Source organism: Centruroides vittatus, unplaced genomic scaffold (genome assembly GCF_030686945.1).
Source record: "Centruroides vittatus isolate TY-2023 unplaced genomic scaffold, ASM3068694v2 scaffold_1172, whole genome shotgun sequence".
Classification (NCBI taxonomy): Eukaryota; Metazoa; Arthropoda; class Arachnida; order Scorpiones; family Buthidae; genus Centruroides; species Centruroides vittatus.
The window spans coordinates 51,015-70,001 of record NW_027122672.1 but is presented as its reverse complement, the minus strand read 5'-3'; the positions used below and the strand labels follow the sequence as shown (position 1 = coordinate 70,001).

General features: G+C 32.2%; 2 protein-coding genes across 2 annotated transcripts in view; one reads left to right on the top strand and one right to left on the bottom strand.

Moving 5' to 3' along the window:
* The window catches only part of LOC136986814 (transforming growth factor-beta receptor-associated protein 1-like), a 65,629-nt gene extending 49,026 nt beyond the window's left edge, over positions 1-16,603 (top strand). The window contains 7 exon segments of the mRNA XM_067284430.1: positions 616-627; positions 630-715; positions 3,336-3,447; positions 3,629-3,789; positions 6,321-6,399; positions 6,667-6,857; positions 16,063-16,603. Coding sequence (XP_067140531.1) covers positions 616-627; positions 630-715; positions 3,336-3,447; positions 3,629-3,789; positions 6,321-6,399; positions 6,667-6,857; positions 16,063-16,213 — 792 coding nt within the window. The 3' untranslated portion in view covers positions 16,214-16,603.
* Positions 9,327-10,748, bottom strand: LOC136986799 (runt-related transcription factor 3-like). Its single transcript, XM_067284413.1, has one exon. It carries the CDS (start codon positions 10,745-10,747, stop codon positions 10,145-10,147), a length of 603 nt encoding a protein of 200 aa, XP_067140514.1. The 5' UTR covers position 10,748; the 3' UTR covers positions 9,327-10,144.
* Positions 16,604-18,987: the final 2,384 nt, after the last annotated feature.

Genomic DNA, 18,987 nt, shown 5'->3' with positions numbered 1-18,987 from the left:
TAAATATTACAAAAGTGTACAACAAATCAGTTATTCTTATTTACATTCTTTATATACAGGAATATACAAGTTGTTAATTACGATCACCCTGTATTCACATCTCACTAACTAAAAAGAAATCAGTTAAAACACACTTGATACGCTTGTGTAAATAAAATTGGAAGGAAATATATTGTCTGCTGTTTTCTACTTTATTGAGGATCCTAACAATATTTACGTTAATTATTGGGCATTTTCAAACCTTTTGACTTATCGTGGGTTACATATACAAAATAAATTTCATATTGGACAGATATTTACAAAATTCTTCTATCTTTACCCTGACGATTGGCCGAAAGACTTGAAATTGTCCGAGAATTAGTTAGGATCGGAAGCGAAGCAAAAAAATACAGGAATTATATTAAGTATTTCTTCGAGACAGCTCGAATTTTTGACAACGTATCTATTTTTCGAGCAAGTTAAAATGAATTCAGTTGTGGAAATTATAAGATGATAAACCAAAAACGAAAAAAGATAATTTCAATTATTTAAATTGTTACAATTTAATAGTTTCAAAATGAAATGTTTTTGTTCTTGATGATGTCGTTAATTAAAATTTGCTGGTTTTTAACTTAGAAAGAAAAATTTCACACACGCATCTGGCCATCTTGTATCTGGAAAACGTATTAAAATTAATCAAGTCTGGTGAGGAATCGAGTAATTTGGAAAACGAAAGGTAATTTAATAACGTTTTAAGTAGCCATTATCTTATTAACTTTGTAATTTTAATATTTATTTAGAATTAACTTATTCCCGTTTTGTTAAATTTAGTTTTATTCAAACTATTATTATAATCTTTTTAATTATTATTAACCTGTTAATGTGCAAACCTGAGATAACTCGGGACAATACAGGCAAAAATAGCAGATTCGGAGATTTAGTGTTGGAGCAACGTCGGGTTTAATGTTACGTAATGTATATGCTTGAATAAACACAGATAATGAAAAATCTCAAGAAAATCGTAATTGCATAAAAGAATGGTTATTTTTCATATTTGTATCTAAAATTTCAATAAATTTTGTAACTTGTCGTAAGCGGACTTATTGTGCGTATTGATATACTGTACATTATATTAATATGTATGAATGCAATATATAAGTAATATATACAAATTTAACAATTGGTTTTAATCATCGTGTACTGATGCAAAATAAAGTAAAATTGTTTTTGATTATCTCCTTTCTTAAATTGCATTGTACTCCACACAATTACGTTTCAATAGCAATTTCCACAGATAAAATATAACTGCTTTTGTGGATTGTGTCTGTTGAGTGAAGCATTGCATTATTGCATGCTACTTTCAAGAAAAATCTGTATTAAGGTGATAAAGAATCCAGCTGTTTGTTTGGTATTTACAAATGTATAGCTTTTTAACTTATACAATGATTGAAATAACTATTAACTCTCTTATATAATGTTATACATAGTAGAGTCAAAAGTAAATTTAACTTCTGACACAGAAATTCTTACATCATGCTCTCCTAAAGGTAAGCTTCTTTATGCACCTACACATTTCCATCCATATACCATTTTTTGAATTAGTCTCGGAAGCCATTTTTACATGTAATATCTTGTGTCACTGCCATCTCCACTTTTCTGCTTATTAGAATCTGCATCCCTTCAATTCCTCTTTCATCATTATGGACAGATACAAATCCATTAGGGGGAAGCACGGGATTAATGAGACTGGGTAAAACATCGACGTGTCCTGTTTGGTTGGATATTCACTGAACAGGAATGACCAATCAAAAGGAGAGAGGGAAAATATATTTAACAAAAACAATAATCTGCTTTATTGGAGTTTGCTTCAATAACAGTTTTTCTCGAGTACTTTCAGGTAATCGGTTGTGTCATCAGGAGATGCACAAGTGGATCGGTTCGGTAACTAAGTCACCTAAGTTTATGTAACATCTGGTTAACGTGTAATGTAAAACTGTTGACACTATATCAATGATCTTAGATTGTCTGCTTCCTGGATCTCTGCCTGATCTTCGTTTCCAGATCAATTAATTTAAGCTATAAAACAGTACTGGTTACTCATTATTCTTACATTTTCACTGATTTGATAACTTACTGATTATTAGTCAATCAAATTCACAACTTTGATCATATGTACTGTATCTCCTTATTTGGAACTAAACATTCATACTGTATAAATTTTGTTTAGATATTTTGGGAGATTTGTTTGTGATGCATTTTATTCTTACAAATGAAAACAGAAAATATTCTAAATTAATTGATCCAGAAGCGAAGATTGGACAGAGGTCTGGTTATTGTAATCGGCAATGCAACCGCAAGACAAGCAGGAACTTCAAGTTCGGATCTGGTTCCGAATCAATCTTTTTCCCAGAATATTCTAAATTAATTAACTTAATTTTAATTACTAAATTTAATACAAGTTGGCAACTTAATCACCTAACTTTAGTTCAAATTATATAGCGTTTGTATATTTAATTAGCCAAAATGTAGCCCGATAATAAATTCGACTTGTTATTTGATTAGTATACGTTAAAATGCATAGTTGAATATTATTTTACATATTCAACGTCTTTTTAAAAAATAAATCTTTGGTTTTTATTTATTTATTTATTTATTTTTTGGCTCAAAAATTTAGCGGAAAATGAACAAAATCAATTTGGATTATGCAAAGTTTGAATTAGCGAGAGTACACTGTATTGAATTAAGTCACTGTTAGTATCTGTAGCAAAAATTAAATCTATCAATTGTAATGACCTAAATACAATACTGAGTGCTCGGAAATCTTGGTTTGAGATCTACACAACATACTGCAACATGCATTTCATCACTAATTTTTGTCTTTGGTTGTTGCACACATCACAGCAACATAGTAGATCATAGAATTTTCATATTTTTATAATTAAACACATTTGGCATTTGCATATTTTTGTTCTGTTTCTGTTAGTATTTGTAAATGCTTGATATTTGGAACATCAACCCAACTAGGTCATTAAATATGACTGGAAATGATAGTTTTTTCAGTTTAATAAACCTTTCTTGTTGCTGTATGAGGTTGTTTATAAATGATTGCACAATATACCGTAGCAGTTTTAATTATGAATTATATTTTTTACATTTTTATTGATTTATTGGCTGTAAATTTATGTAATTTTTTTATTCTTGCAATAATTATTTTTTATTTTCTTAATTATTAACTACCAAATCCATAATTTTATTTAATATTTAATTATTAAACTGCGTCTAATTTATTGTAATAAAATTTAAATTTTGTTGTTAAGATAAGTAAATATACAGAATTTTACTCATGTCTTTTGCAGGAAAAAGCTGCAGTTTTTATTACGCAAGTCTTCATTGTATCGTGTACAGATATTATTAGGAAAAGCCTTGGAGCATAAATTACACATTGAATGTTCTATTCTGTATAGTAAGGTAATTTATTGTTAATGACTTTTACGTAATGTTGCATTTAAATTTATTAATGCCACAATCTATTAACACACAATTATTCTTAATACATATCTGCATACAAATTTTATTCTACACTTAGTTGTAATTTATTTTAATGTGTTTGTTAGATAATTTTTAATATCATTTTATAATATACTCGTAGTTACAAGAACATCAGAAAGCCTTAAAGATATTAGTTCACGAACTGCAAGATTATCTGGCAGCCGAAGAATACTGCTTGGAAAATGCCAAGGGAAGAGACGAGAAAGTCCGACATAAATTATTCCACACATTGCTTGAAGTGTATTTGGACTCAAGTCTTGAGTAGGTATTAAGTGCAATGTGTAGTTTCCTTATAATTTTGTATTGCGTGCAATAAAACATTTATTATCTGCTGCCAAAAAAGAATTTTAACACTCACTTTTTCTGGTTATTTGGTAATACTTTAAAGTTTTCAAAGTCAACTAGAGTAATCAAATCACAACAGTGCAATTCTTACATCTTATCATTAGTAGCTCTCCACTACTTTTAAGATATAAAAATGTTTTAATGGAATAGGAAACACACAAAAGTTTCAGAATTTTTTTGATGCTTTCTACTCCACTGAGGCATTATATTTTTATTATTATTTCTGAAATACAAATATGTACTGCTTAACAATGGAGGTCCATACGATTATAATGGATCCAAAAAATTTTTAGTTGCATTACTTTGTCTATGTTTAGATACATAAATACTTATTGTGTTTCAATTGTTCTACATATAGCCTATATAAGTAGTAGACTATATCATATAAAATTTGTTTAACTATATTATACAATGTTCACTTAATGGGGATGTTGCTTAACAATGTGTTTCTCAGAGTATATCCTAGTCGTTAAATGGCACGTGCCCGTATTAATTTCGAGACGTCAATATTGCATTGCTATATATTGATCATTTAAAACAAACGTGCTGTTTTTTTAAGATCAAAGTTGTGAAAACATAGAAGAAAACTTTCTCAGTTCAGTCTCTTTTCTTTAGTGCAGTATGTTCTAAAAATTGATGCGTAACAGAATTTTATGTAATAAAATATAGCAAAGCTTATGACAAAAGTAGAGTTAGGAGGAAAAACATTCAAAATTTTTACAGTCCGTCAAAATGTTTTAGTATTTCAAAGCTTTGCTTTCTTTTCACCATCTTCCACTATTTGGATTCTTGTAATTGGGATGCTTACTATATTTGGGTTGTCGTATCAAATACATTTTTATAAAATAATACAAATTAGAGAAAATGGTACAATAGACACTCATATTGACAAAGCACGTGAGTAAAGTGGAGTAAGAAAAATGAAGCGGTGTGTCTTTGTGTTTTGTATGCTTTACTACAGGTCACTACATACTGCTGGGTGATGCTTTATGCATCACTCATTACTGCTCAGTTGTGCAAAATATACAGTAGAGAACCGAAAATCGGAATCAATTGGGGACTAGGGTTGTTCAGATTAAGGATTTGTTCCGATTACGGTCTATGTATGAAAAAATATATTAACCTGTCCGATGTTCAAATTTTTCTCCGTTGTGTGTCACTTTGTGTTGAATTTTTCTTCGTTACGTGTCGCTTTGTGTTGAATTTTTCTTCGTTGCATGTCGCTTTGTGTTGAATTTTCGTCGATTTTAAGCCTAACGAAAATTTTTATAATAATAATCGAGGCTATCGTATCGTTAAAAATTATTTCTTTATTTTGTACAAACAAAATAAATATATTGAAGAATATAAAAACATGAAAATTATACTTTAGAAGTAAATTTAGTATAAAAAACGTTCAATTCATCACGACACAGTCCGACTGAAAATCGTGCTGAATACCGGCGATTCTGATTACTGGGGTGCCGATTTATGACTCTCTACTGTATTTATTTTGTGAAAAATTGCATGTGAGATGATGTGATTTTGCATTTTGAAAAGTTTCTTCTATTTATCTATTGCATATGCATTACAGACATAGACTTGTAACAGAATAGATTATACACTTTAAAGTTTCCTTGCATTGAGTTGAAAATGTTCCAGAATATTATTTTCAAATAATCTGAAATTTTTTTTGTGTTATATTCAGATTTTGTTTAAATCCCTTGAAGGCGGATCTAAGAAGTCAAAATACTTTTTTTTAATTCTTTCTTCTACTGTGGGCATTAGCAAGGCCTTTTTAGCAAGTCCATTATGCGTTCGGCTGGATGCCGAGAGATGTGGCTTGATGTATACCCAAAAAGTTTCTGGGGTTTTCACCATGTCTGGATTCAATTCTGGGTTCCCTAGAGTGGTAGGCTACCACCTTAGCCACTTGGGCATTCATCTGGTTCAAAAGTACTAAGAAAATTTTGTTTAACTGCTTTAAAACACTATTTTTCTTCTCTTTTTTTTGAGTGTAACTTTTAGAATGTTGATCATTATTCTGTTATATATTGCGCATTCCGGTTAACTTTAGTTTTTAAAAACATTGTAAATAATTAAGAAAATTGACTATTGTTAATCTGAATTTAAATCCTTCAGAAAAAATTTTCACTTATCAGAATTTAAATTATATTGATTAATTGGAGATATATTGGATGTTAAAGCTTTCATTGTAAATTTTAAAACTGTTTATAATGTCAAATTTATGTTTAATATTCAATTTTCTGCTATGACGAAAAAGAAGGAATAGCCAACTGAATATTTTTGTATGAAGAACCATAAAAAAAAATAATAGTTTTAGAGAATTTTTTAATTATAGTTGATTATAATTTATATATAAAATTGTTTTAACAAATATAAATATAAAAATAAACTAGCAGATTGTTTTTAAAGTGAATTTAAATGTACTTTTTGTGAATTTTTAGTGAAAATATACAGGAAAAACTAATCGCTCCAGCAGTAGAGCTCTTGAATAGTGAACTGGCAGAATTTGATGCTGCAAAAGTAAGTATAACATCCAAAAAACTTTACTTGTACTATACAATTTTTGATTCTGCATCATGCTTATCACACATTAAATAGTAAAAGCAACCGTACATTTTAGTCGGCAGTCCAAATTGTTTATTAACTACTTAAAATTATTTGAATTTATACTTTTCTTATCAGAAGTTATAGTTAAACTTATGTAGTTATACATATATAACAAAATTAATGTTTTGTTTTTTAAGTTTCTGATGGTAATTTATTCAAAACTACAATTTTTTTTAATAGGTTTTAAAACTCATTCCATCTCATTGGTCTGTTGCTGTCGTCGACCAATTTTTGAATAAAGCACTTAGAAATTCATTACATAAATATTCGATGTATCACATAGAAAATGCTCTAGCCCGTGGTGAAAATCTACAAGTAAAATATGCAAAAATTCACCTTCAGAAAGCTCCTTTAATTATGACTGAAGATAGGTGAGTGTGATAAAAAATATTAATATTTATTAAACTGTATTTATAGATCGGCCTTCGTTATGCTTTAAGTAAAGGTTTAGAAGGAAGAAATAAAAATCATAGATTAACTTTTTAAATTAATAAAGACGTCAGTTGGCACGATTCCAACAAATTATTTAAATTTCTTTTAAGTTAATTTAATTCTCAAGATTTTACATAATATACAAAAATATTACCTAAAGTAGGTATTTAATTCAGTTACAGCAATAATTATTTAAAGTTAAATAAATATAAATGATACTTAAAATGAAACAGTAATAAAGTTAGAATTATTTTTTACATTTTAATATTATTTATAATGCAAATATTAATTTAAAAATGGAACGCACTTGAATTTATATTCAGTCGAATATAAATATTAATGTCAAAGAAAGTTATAAAGAAATTGCTTTGCATCTTTTATTTTTGTGTTTATAAAATGTACAATTTGAAACTATTTGTAATGCTTGTTCTTTAATGAAAACACTTATTTATAAAACTAATTAAAATATCATATATTAATATATAATTATATATTCCATATTTTATACAACTGTACCAGGTGATTGTAATTAAAGTACTTCTGTTCGGTGTTGTCTAGAGAGATATTTAGCAGTCCACACATAATCAAATTTCTTCTGGAGACATTTTTTGTAAATCAATAGTACAAAAATGCCCCACTGGCATTGCAAGTGATAAAAAATCAGTTTCCTTTGCACATAAACAGCATACATTGCAGCCAAGTTACGGGCATAAAAGTGGACACAACTGTTGAATGTCGTCATCATCATCATTAGCCATTGTCTTCTCGGAACATTCATTTATTTTGAAGCAAAATTTAAATATAAATTTAAAGAAAACTTTTATTTCTACTCATCCACCAGCACAATGTGTATATGTTCCTTTATAAGAAATTTTCATGGATTGTCTTCTTTAAATCTATATTTAAATTTTTTTGCAAATAGATTAGGATTTGGTATTGGATATATTAAAATTTACTTTTAGAATATGAATTTATTTATGGTTGAAGGAAAATAGAATAACACGCATGAAATAGCATTTTTAATAGACTTTGTTTACAGAAAATTCTTATAAGCATGTTAGCATTTTTATCAAATAATTCTTATATTATCAAAATATCTACACACGAATACAAATTTTCATTTTGTTTGTTTTCTAATTACTTTTTCAGTCATTAATTAACATTAATAATAGGAACAATAAACTTAATTTATGAAATAACTATTTGAAATTATTCAAGTTATTTGCATTCAAACTTTGAATTGTCAGCACCATTTGTTTGCCTCTGAAATTACAGTACCACTAAATTGAGTGTAGCACAAACTGAAATATCTCAACAGTAATGAGTAACAGTAGTAATGAGATCTGAGCGCAAGTTTGAGTTTGAAAGCCACAGGATTCAACGGTGATAAAGTGTTTTGTAATGCGAGATAGTATATTTAGTTACATACAAATACTGAAAGGTTCTGTAGTTCGTGAGGAAAATCTACTCACAAGTATTTATTTTCACTTCACAAAGACAGTGCTGTATCAAAGTTGACTGTATAACATTAAAAATTAAATAGGTTTGTGTTAACTAATGCCTTATTTGCCTTGTATTAAGTAAAATATTGACTAAATGTCTAAAATGGGTAAACGGGCAAGTATTGCCATACTAGACCAATCTGTCTATCAGGCAATTGTTTTCTAGGATAGTGTTGCCTTATGCAGATGTGTGGTAATGCTTTGTCGCATATAGTAAAACAGCATTTTGTCTTTGAATTACTCAAGACATTAAATCTAATGAGCTATGGTATACATTTATCTGATCCAGTGAGGTGATGATCTGCATATATTTACAGTATTATTAATGTAATATAGATTACATAGAACATAATTATCCCAGAGCTTTGTTCATTAGATCACAAAAGTATATAAAATCACACTTCAACAAATTAATTTACTGTTAATGAGGCCAGAACCAATTGGCAAAGGTTGGTGTTAGCAGGGGGGATATATTTAGGTCCATGCTCTAGAATTCCATGTACTGCAGCAGGTATGTCTTCATCTGTATAATTATAATATGGGGTGTTCACTACCACCTTGCATTGTCTGCACAACAAACTTACTAACCACTAGAATTTACTGTCTAATTTTTTTTGTAGAACTTGTGTAGCACTGGTTGCTATACTATGTATTTTACCCAACTGATCATAAGGTATAGACAGTAAAAATCACTCTTTTATTTATTATTTTCTTTTTTTATATCAGTCCATATCATACAAAATACATTTAGAAAAGATTATGCTTCACACTGTACACCATCTTCACTCGGTTCTTCATCTTCTTCAAGACCTTCTTTGATCTTTGTTTGTGTTTAGATCATTGTTTATTTATTTTTTTATTTTTAAATTCTTCGCTACAATAGATTTTCATCATGCACAGTAACTGGATTGGCAGCTCTTGACATTCTGTTTCATAAATATTTAAAAGTTTTTTTATGTCCGAATTTATATACAAAAAGGAAACTGATGAAGATGGCTGTGCCGATGAAACCAGAAGAATCAGTAAGGTCTCTAATGGTCATCTGACTGTCTGTTGGTCGATGCAAATCTGGGTGATCTTCCTTCTTTCCTGTTTTCTTGCTGCTCCAATGCACCCCTCTCTCCTTTGCTATTGGTGGTTGCTCAATTTCTACTGCAGAGGAACACAACAGGTGGAAGGAGTGATGAGACATGCTGCCATAGAGCTTGAGGATAGATGAGGGACAGAGGCAACATGGGAGGGGTCAGGTGTACTCTGTTATTGCTTCCGTAGTATCTGGGTCCTGCCAGGAGACCGTGACTGACAGACAGATAGGGCAAAGTGTTGTTGGCCAATGGAAGAGATACTGTAGTAGTGGTTGTGGGCTGATGAGCATAACTCAATCCATCTAATCTGTGTCTGAGGTCAGACAGATGGTCCGTTAGCGTATCTCTGTTGTTATGGTATTGGTATATCAAGTGTTCACCATCAAATCCTTCAGAGGGAGTGGACCTTCGATAGAGATGAGAAAACACTGGAGTTGCTCTTGTCCATGCCTGTAGACAATTGGAGGCAGGCATCGTGAGACGACGTGGGTTTTCCTTTGATAGAGTGTGATGCAACAAAGGCAATGGCTGGCAAACTCTGAGTAGAGGCCATGTAAGTTGTGTGATGCAATCCATAAGGACCTCACAGTGAATTGACATCTGTCAGATGAAGAGCTTGAGTCAGATCTTGTCCCTGGTTCAGCAATCTCTGCTGTATGTCGGTAGCCCATTGTTCTGCCGCCTTCCTACATAGATGGTCCCAATTCTGAAGTGGGTCTCCCAAATATGGCGAACGATGACCGAAGCCACTAGCGAAAGCCCGCAGCTGCGATACCTGGTCTTACTTCTGGGTTCTCTGGGTCTGTCCACAATCACTTTGATAGCATTGACATAGGTGGTCACTTGGGAAGGATTGATGCTGACCGTGATTGTCAGAGTGACGCTCTTTCCTCTTCTGCTCCTTCCCACAAATCTGAAATTATTAAACTTGGCCACTTGGTTCTTCATAACCATCATGAAGTTACTCAGTTCCCTGCAGTAATTCTCATCATTGCCTGCCCTGATAGTTACTAGGGTGCCATCGGATACCTCACCCAGGGCCATCAGCTTGAAGGCCACCGGTAAAGTCTTGTTGGACCTCCAATGACAGGGCAATATCGAGCACACGAAATTGGGACTGCTGGTTCGAGTCAGTTTGTCGGGATGTTTTCCCAGAACCTTGGTGAGGGTCCTCTTTACCGGCAGCAGGCAGTCTGTCATTCTGTTGGACCTCTTGCCACCTAACTCCGGGGACAGATGCATGGAGTGGCTCACTGACAACACTCTATGGTTCACGTGGAGGCTGACTCAGTGGTTGTGGCAGAGCAACACTTTGGTAAATTGAAGATGTGCCACATAGAGCTTAAGCTCGACTTCTGCAAGGCACTTTCAGTTGTTTCTAATCAGATTTGCAAGGAGAGATTTTTCCACGTTTGGAAGTGTCCCTCATAGACATGGTGGAAATGCCTTGTATCCAAGTGAGATACACTTAGGAACAATGTTATGCGTTCTCCACTTCAAAAGAAACTGTAGTTGGCATGTAGTTTCTGCCACTATTTCTTTAACTTCAGCATGTAGTAGAAGAGGTTTATCGCAGTTTCCATCTTTTAGTACAATACAGCAGACACAAATTTACACATTTTGTATTCATATATGCATATAGTTGCATTATAGATTTTATATTGTGCAGGTGTTGGTTGATATTTTCAATGGCAGAATATCAGGTTCTTTATTATTAAGAGAATTGTTTACGTAGAATTTCTTCCACTAGATTAAATAATAATAATGAATACTTTGTATTGTTTAGATCATTTAATTAAAAATATTAACTAAACGTAACATTAATCTTGGAAAAAAAAGAGCCAGTTTCTGTTGCATATTAATGCAATTCTTGTCTTTCTTCATAATAATAATTAGTGAATTGCATATTTTTGTATATTACATAATTTACAAATTTTTGAGAATGTATTGTTTCATTTTTAATCCAGTCATACTTACTCTGATATTTCGAATGACGCACAGTAAAGAAGTTACGAAATAAGTGAACTTGCTTTACAGACAATTATAAAATATATATTTTTGATTCTGTAATAAAAATAACATCTTTAAGTAAATATTACTTTAAAAAGTTTTTCTTTATGTATTCATCTACAAAAAACTTAGAAATAGATTAATAAAGGCTTGCACTTATACTTAATGCACTTGCTACTTCATTTAACAAACTATTCTAAAATTTATTTATAAATTAAATTAAAACTCTCCACGAATGATGACTCGAGTATTGATTTTTTTAAATATAATTTTACATATTTGTTGTTTACTGTTAATATTTCTGGATTTTTAGCCACAGGAAGTATAGATTTTGAAGCTTGTTACTGATCATAAAATAGTTTAATCTATAGATTTAAACTGTAAATAGAAGCAGCTTGCTCATAGCATAACACGATCAATCTTTGTCAGTGTTGCTGATTCTTAAAAACAAAATTATTCATCTATTGATGTCTTCCTATTGTAAATACATCTACTGTGTCAGTAATTACATCGTATAAGACGGCCAGACAGTTGCGAAACAATCATAAATTTATAATCTTAAAAATTTTATAAAGAAATTTCCACGATATTAAACTATTAAACATAACATTTTATGCTTTTTATAAGTAGAAAATTCAATAAAATTAGTGATGTATGAAAACCATATTGGTTCTTGTTATGTGTTGTGTGTCAAATTATTTGATGTATGCAGATGAAGTTAACCTCATCTGATACATCAAATAATTGATTTTTTTAACAAATAATATTCAATAGAAGACAAACAATTTGGCAATCACCTGGTCCACATGGAATATTTTATTCAATACCTTTCAAAGTTTTAAAGTTTAAAAAACCTTTCCAAGCCCTCAGAAGATTCAAAAGATTTGGAGATTTCGGATGACAGAAAATAGATCGAGGTTGGTGTTTCTTAATTAAACTGTAGATCTGTAGACACTCGCAGATCTACAAACACACTTCATAAAACTTTTCTCTGTCATCAATAGAAAATATTTAAAAAATTAAATCACAAAAAGAAATATATACATAACAATTAAAAATACTACACCTGTTTGCATTAACTGATGCCTTATTTACCCCATATATAAACTATCCACTAAAACAGTATAAAATAAGTAAATGAGGGCATTTACCTGTTTTAGATTGACATTGGGATCTGCCAAAACTCTGTTTAATTTTGAAAGGATCTATTAAGTATCACTATTCTAGATCAGACAATCTGGGCACTATGAAGCCCAGACAGATTTGAACTAGGGGACCCCGCACTACAGCGTTGACTTCAGGCATTTTTCTGGGGAAATATTTTCTTATGAAAGATTAGATTGGGGGCCCCTGTTAGTGGGGTAATTGCCCATATGGTAGTGTTTCTTTGTATAGTAAAACAGCATATTGTCTTTGAATTATCCAAGGCATTAGATTTATCTTATACAAGGAAACGGCTGATACAGTATTATCTTTTTAATGTATTCAGGATAAGGGTGGGCACATTGAGTTTTCGCAGGCAAAGGAATTCTACTAGTTCTTCATAATGGCAAAAGTTTTAATTTTCGTCGTCATCTTGCATCCAATAGTGATTCGTTTTCTGAAATTAGTAAAACTTTTAATGTCAGATTTAGATGACCTTGATCTAAAGGTGATTAATTTTTTTTATCTCCCCATCTGGGTGTAGCATTCGACCTTTACCTGCGAATTGTTTAGACAAGACTTACAGTTTACACGCTTCAACGAAGGCGGGTCTGGAGTTATTGTTTCGAACCAGATACGTGGGATCGAAATCCGATATCGTGTTTTTGTATATCCGCATAACTTAAAGCATTTCTTGTAGAAACAATAATATATATAACCAAACAAAACACGTTATTTCTTTATAGAAGAAATATATGAAATTCCAGTGTTGCTGCCAGCCACTCCAATGAGGAAAATCGTCTGAAAAAGTAAAGTTATACTTTACATAATTAAGATGAATAATTTGATTACAAGTGTCTACATAAAATATGTGGATGGAGATTGTCTCATCCTCACATTTTATCTAGACACTCGCATTAAACAATTGAAAAGTTTAATTAAATCGTCCAAGCTTAATCTACTGAGTGGGAAAGAAAGTGACTTAACATTCCTACTACAGAATATAGAATGTGTATCCAAAGAATGTGTAACGCGCATAACTCTGTAATCATTCGAGGTAGGTCAATAAAATCTATCGGCAATCAATCCTTCGTGAAATTCTGACCCTAAATGACACGTCACACAACCTCCTTCCCATTTACAATTTCGGAGTTGCATTCAAGATGGCCGCCATGCCTGCAACACACATCAATGTTTCCCCCTTGGTCTAATATGTTTTTGACATGAGCGAATTAACTTTGCAGCCATTTTTGAGAAATTCAAATTCGAATCTGATTTTCAGAAAAATTTATTATTGTAAAAAATAAAAATAACTTTTATATTATTAAGCAAAAATAAAATTGTGTGTGGCGCCATCTGTTATTGGATTTTGATATAAAACACTTTTTATATTTTTAATTACTATTAAACGGTAAGAAGTTTAATTTTGAAGATAGGGGCGAGTTTCATAAAAGAGTGTAAAATGTTAGTAACGAATAAAATCTTAAGTCCTACCCCTCTCGAGATACATGACCCTCTCCATCTCCCCACTCTCTCGACCTTTCAACACCAAAATTTAATAGCATCATTGTCACTCGTAGAAAAGCCAACATGCCGAATTTCGTTTCTTAATCTTTACCCCATCCTGAGATAATAAGCGAAATAGACACATGCATACACATCGGTGGAATTTCTTTTTTTACATTTATGGATTCAGGAGGTCTCAAAACGTGTAAAATTGCAAAACAAAACTCTGATGATCGCTGTTATATATGCGTAACAACTTGTTACGTATACATAACAGCCGGGGAAGTAAAAGTAACAGCAAGCAATGTTACTCTGTAGGTTAGAATTCACGGGTTGATCCGAGTTTCCAAGTAGTGAAGACCCTTGTGAACCTTCAGGAGCATATCACTGCCAGGCAAAGACCTCTTACTCGTATATTTGTTTCGCTTTATCTGCCTGTCATCTTCGTTTGGTGCCTCCAATCGGTAATTACTTAAGTTTTCCACGAAACTAACATCCCGAGATCCTCCAAAATCTTCCCCTCTTATTTCATTCTTACCTTTGAGTCTTTTCAGCTTCCTCCATTATTCTCCGACCGTCTTAGAAACAACTGTTAGATCTTACAATTTAGAATCCAAAAGATGTAGGTTGGGGTTTCCACCCAGATTATTAAGTACAATATTTTCCGTCTGACTCAAAATTCTTCCTTTGGGCGGGTGCACGACTTGCATACCGGGATTTCGTCACATTATATATGTCATTTGTTTATAGAAATGGCCTTTAGATACAGTAAAACCTGTCCAGAACGGAACCCCGAATAAAGGAAACCTGACGAACCGGAAAGATATCGCTACCGCGTCATTTCGGTTTAAGCAGGTTTTACAGTATTAAGAACTTTATAATTTTTTTTTAAATTATAATATTTAAAAAGATATGATGTTGATATTGATTTATAATTACAGCGGAACCCGAATAAAAAGATACCTGCCAAACCGGAAAAAGATTCGGTACCGTGCAATTCCGTTTTACACAGGTTTTTAAATGTACAGTACTTCCTTTTATTTTGCTACTTGTTAATTGTTTTCCCTTGTGTGTCGTCACAGGAAAGAAGGGTTATTCCGTTGAGATTTTTATACAAATCTTGACATTTGTTAACACCCTGTAATTTAGAATTGTGAATGAATTCGAGATTTCTCTCTCCGATAGGAAAAGAGTATTCCTATTGTTCGTTTAAGGTCGACGTAACACTACTTACTCGCACGGATAGCGCACGATAAAAGGACCCACCAGCGCCCTACCCAATTTTATAATTAGTTAAGGTATTTACGTGTAAATTTTTCAAATTTTACGCCACCAGAACTGTAAATTTTGATGTAAGCGAGAAAAAAATGAACCATTCCGAATCACACGTCATCTTTAATTATCTTTATTTCTGCCGTTTTAGTAGATAAACACCCGTGTTATTTTTATTGCATGCATTTTACGATGGAAACGGTGTTGGAATTGTGTTTATATCAGCAGAATTGATAAGGAACAAACAGATTTCGTGAGACGAATTCTCAGGACTCGAACCTTGTACTACCTTACGCGCGCACAAGAAGAGGATACAGGGCAATTATCTCTTAGAAAATACGTAATAAAATCGAATTTACCACTGTTTTATAGTATTAAGACTCCATTTTGGAAGGTTTAAATCGCGAATTGTCATACAGTAGGAGATTAAAACGGTAAAGCATTGACAATTACACTTATCTACAATGTGTGCCTACCTATTGTCAATGACAAACAGCCGGCAATTAAGTCATTGCAATCGTCAAATGCAAAGAATGCGCCCGATAACGCCAACCTTGCGTAACCAAAACTTAATTTCGAAGGGTTTTTAAACGGGTTTATCACTAACACGTGTCCGTCTTTTACAGGTTGTGCTCGGTCTGCAATCGTCCGTTCATGGAGCCCGCCTTCGTCTGGTACCCAAACGGAGTCATCACTCATCCCCAGTGTGCGAAGCATCACATCACCTGTCCCGTCACCGGAAAAACTTACAAATGTAAAAAACTGGTGGTGAGGTGACAGGTTTGTTTGTTTATTTATAAAAAGAAGTACAATACGATACACAAAGGGCACCCCTGGTCCTCCTCCAAATCCCGTTCTCTCGCTTTGTTTCAGAGTCGACAGGTAGACTTTCGTCTACGATATTTTTGTTATTGTTTAATCGAATTTGTAAGGGGTGTCGTGACGTAACAATATAAAAAAAACAAGTAAATCACACCGGAAGTAAATTAGTTTGGCGGACGGAATCTGTCCTTTGTCAAGAGGTTTCGTTTCTCCTCCGCCATCTTTCAGATCGGTGCAATAATCTGAATTGTTTGTATTAAAAAAAGGAAAATTAAAAAAAAAAATGCATTTCACGAATTTTTCAGACCAAAATAAACAGAGAGAGAATAAATTTTGTTACTTTTACATTATTATTATTATTATTATTATTATTATTATTTAATCGAGTTCAAAAGGACAACACTTACGAGAATGGATAAGAATAAAAAAATAAAATAAAATTTATAAATTATTTGATTCTGTATCAATTTCGTGCCTGCAAGTCTACCGCGGTTAACTTACGTTTTGGCCCCACGCGTGTAAAATTATAAAAATTTATATAGAACCGTTTATACGCCCGTAGACAGTAAGCCGGGTTAACAGTGTGCGTTGGGGTATACTTCAGTACGAGATTGCGACCGTCTTTTGGCCCACCCTTTAATATAAATACGAAATATTTTTCGAGGGGGGGAATATGACACGTTTATCGTTGCCACCATTAACGAGACATTTAATAATTTATTTATTTTGAGATAAGATTTCAGGCGGGAGGTGTACTGTACGTGTCCAAAAGTCAAAATTACACAGCAAATCGGTGGGATTTTTTTCTAGATTTTTAACACCTTAAATTAATTTTTAGATGTATTTTTTTTTCTGCTGTTTGAATAATAATAATATTTTAATATAATTTCTCTTCTTTTTCTTTTTTCTTCTTGAAAAGTATTTTTCAACTTGGCTGATTTCAACGCATCGTGGAACAGAATGTCGGAGGAAATGATCGGATTTTAAACGTTTTTTTATTATACATACGGCGAGAAGTCCTTGAATTTTAACTATAAAAAATATACATACGTACGTAAAGGTGATTTTTTTTTATTTTTTTTTATTTACTTGCATTATATTTATAGTAAAATAAGTGTGCGATTATATATTAAACACATACATACATATCCCGAAAGGGAATTTTAGAAAGGAGGTCAGTGGATAAGAGGTCATAAGGTCAGGAAGTTTAGTTTTAAAGCCATGCCAACCTAATGACATTCTAAAGGATGTCCATGCCTACGTGCGCGTGCAGTTTCCTGGATGATGATGACGACGATGATGATGGGGGTGGAGGTGATGTTGGGGAGTGACGTCCTTCGAGACATTTCGGTTCCAGTTTCTTGCTCTGTGATCACCGAAATGTTACAAGGATCGTTTCCTCGTAAGAATAATGAATTGATAAATCTTTAATTGGGCAAAACTAAGCTTTAACTTCCTCCCCTTTGTGTAAAAAAGTAAATAAAATACAAGTAATTCTTTTATTGTGTTACCAACAGATGGAGGCAGTTGTTACGTTTATTCGTGAAATCCAGCGTATTAAATTAGTTTTAATGCCGTTTAAAGTTTTTTTACTTTAGATTAGAGGGAGGGTTTTTCTGTTTCCTTTCCGAAATTTCCTTTCTGTTTCGTCATTCCTCACTTCGTGGAATGATATCAACCTCATCCTGACTTTAAAAATAAAATAATAATAATAATTCGAACTTTAAAGCTTTTTTTCGTTAATTTTAACGCTTCTAAGTTGGAAGAATGGGAGGATATTCGGAATAATTCTTGGTTTAGGGTGGCAGAAACTGTATAAATGAATTCTTCCCCCCCTCTCTTAACTGTAATTAGTATAGTTTCAGGGGTATTTTACTGCTGTTTAGGGTGGCAGAAACCATATAAATGCATTCCTCTTTCTCTCTTAATAGTAATTAGTATAGTTTCAGAGGTATTTTTATTGCTGTTTATAGGGGAAACTTTTGTCGATGAATTCTTATTTCCCTCCTAATCGGTTTTAGCACAATACACACAGATTTTTTCCATTGTTTAAAAGGCAAAAATCTCGATAAAGTGATATCCATTCTTCATTTTTGTGTTCGGTATAATCCGAAGAGATTTTTTCCCCGTTCGGGGGGCAAAAACCTCCATAAATTGAATTCCATCCCTTCTGACTTTATGCAGGAATTTTCTATTATATCACGATTTATAGTCTTGAATTTCGTTTTCTAGTGATACATAATTGAGTTTTGTAACGGAGGGGGAGGGGAGAGTGTGATTTATTTATTTATTATTCGATAAAATTAAGATAAGTCATGCTGCTTCCATAAGAAAAAGAAAAATTGCAATTACAGAACTTTTTAGATTTTTATTCTGATTTATTGTTAAGAGTAATTTTGTAAACTGCTTGTAAAATTCTTTACATTTTTACGGAAAGTATGGATATATTTCACTATTCAGAAGGCAAACCTCTGTAAATGAAATTCCTCCCTCTCTATTAATTGTGTTTAGTACAATTCCTAGAGGTATTTTTTCAATTAATTAGGAAATAAACGTCCTTAAATCGAGTTGTTATTCTCTTAATTGTGTTTAGCGCAATTCACAGAGGATTTTTTTTCTACTGCTGAGGTGTCGTCTCTTTATCAAATAGAATTCCTCCCCTTTTTTAAATTGTGTTCAATACAAAGTTTTAGAGGTTTTATTCCACTGTGAAAAGAACCCTATTGTAA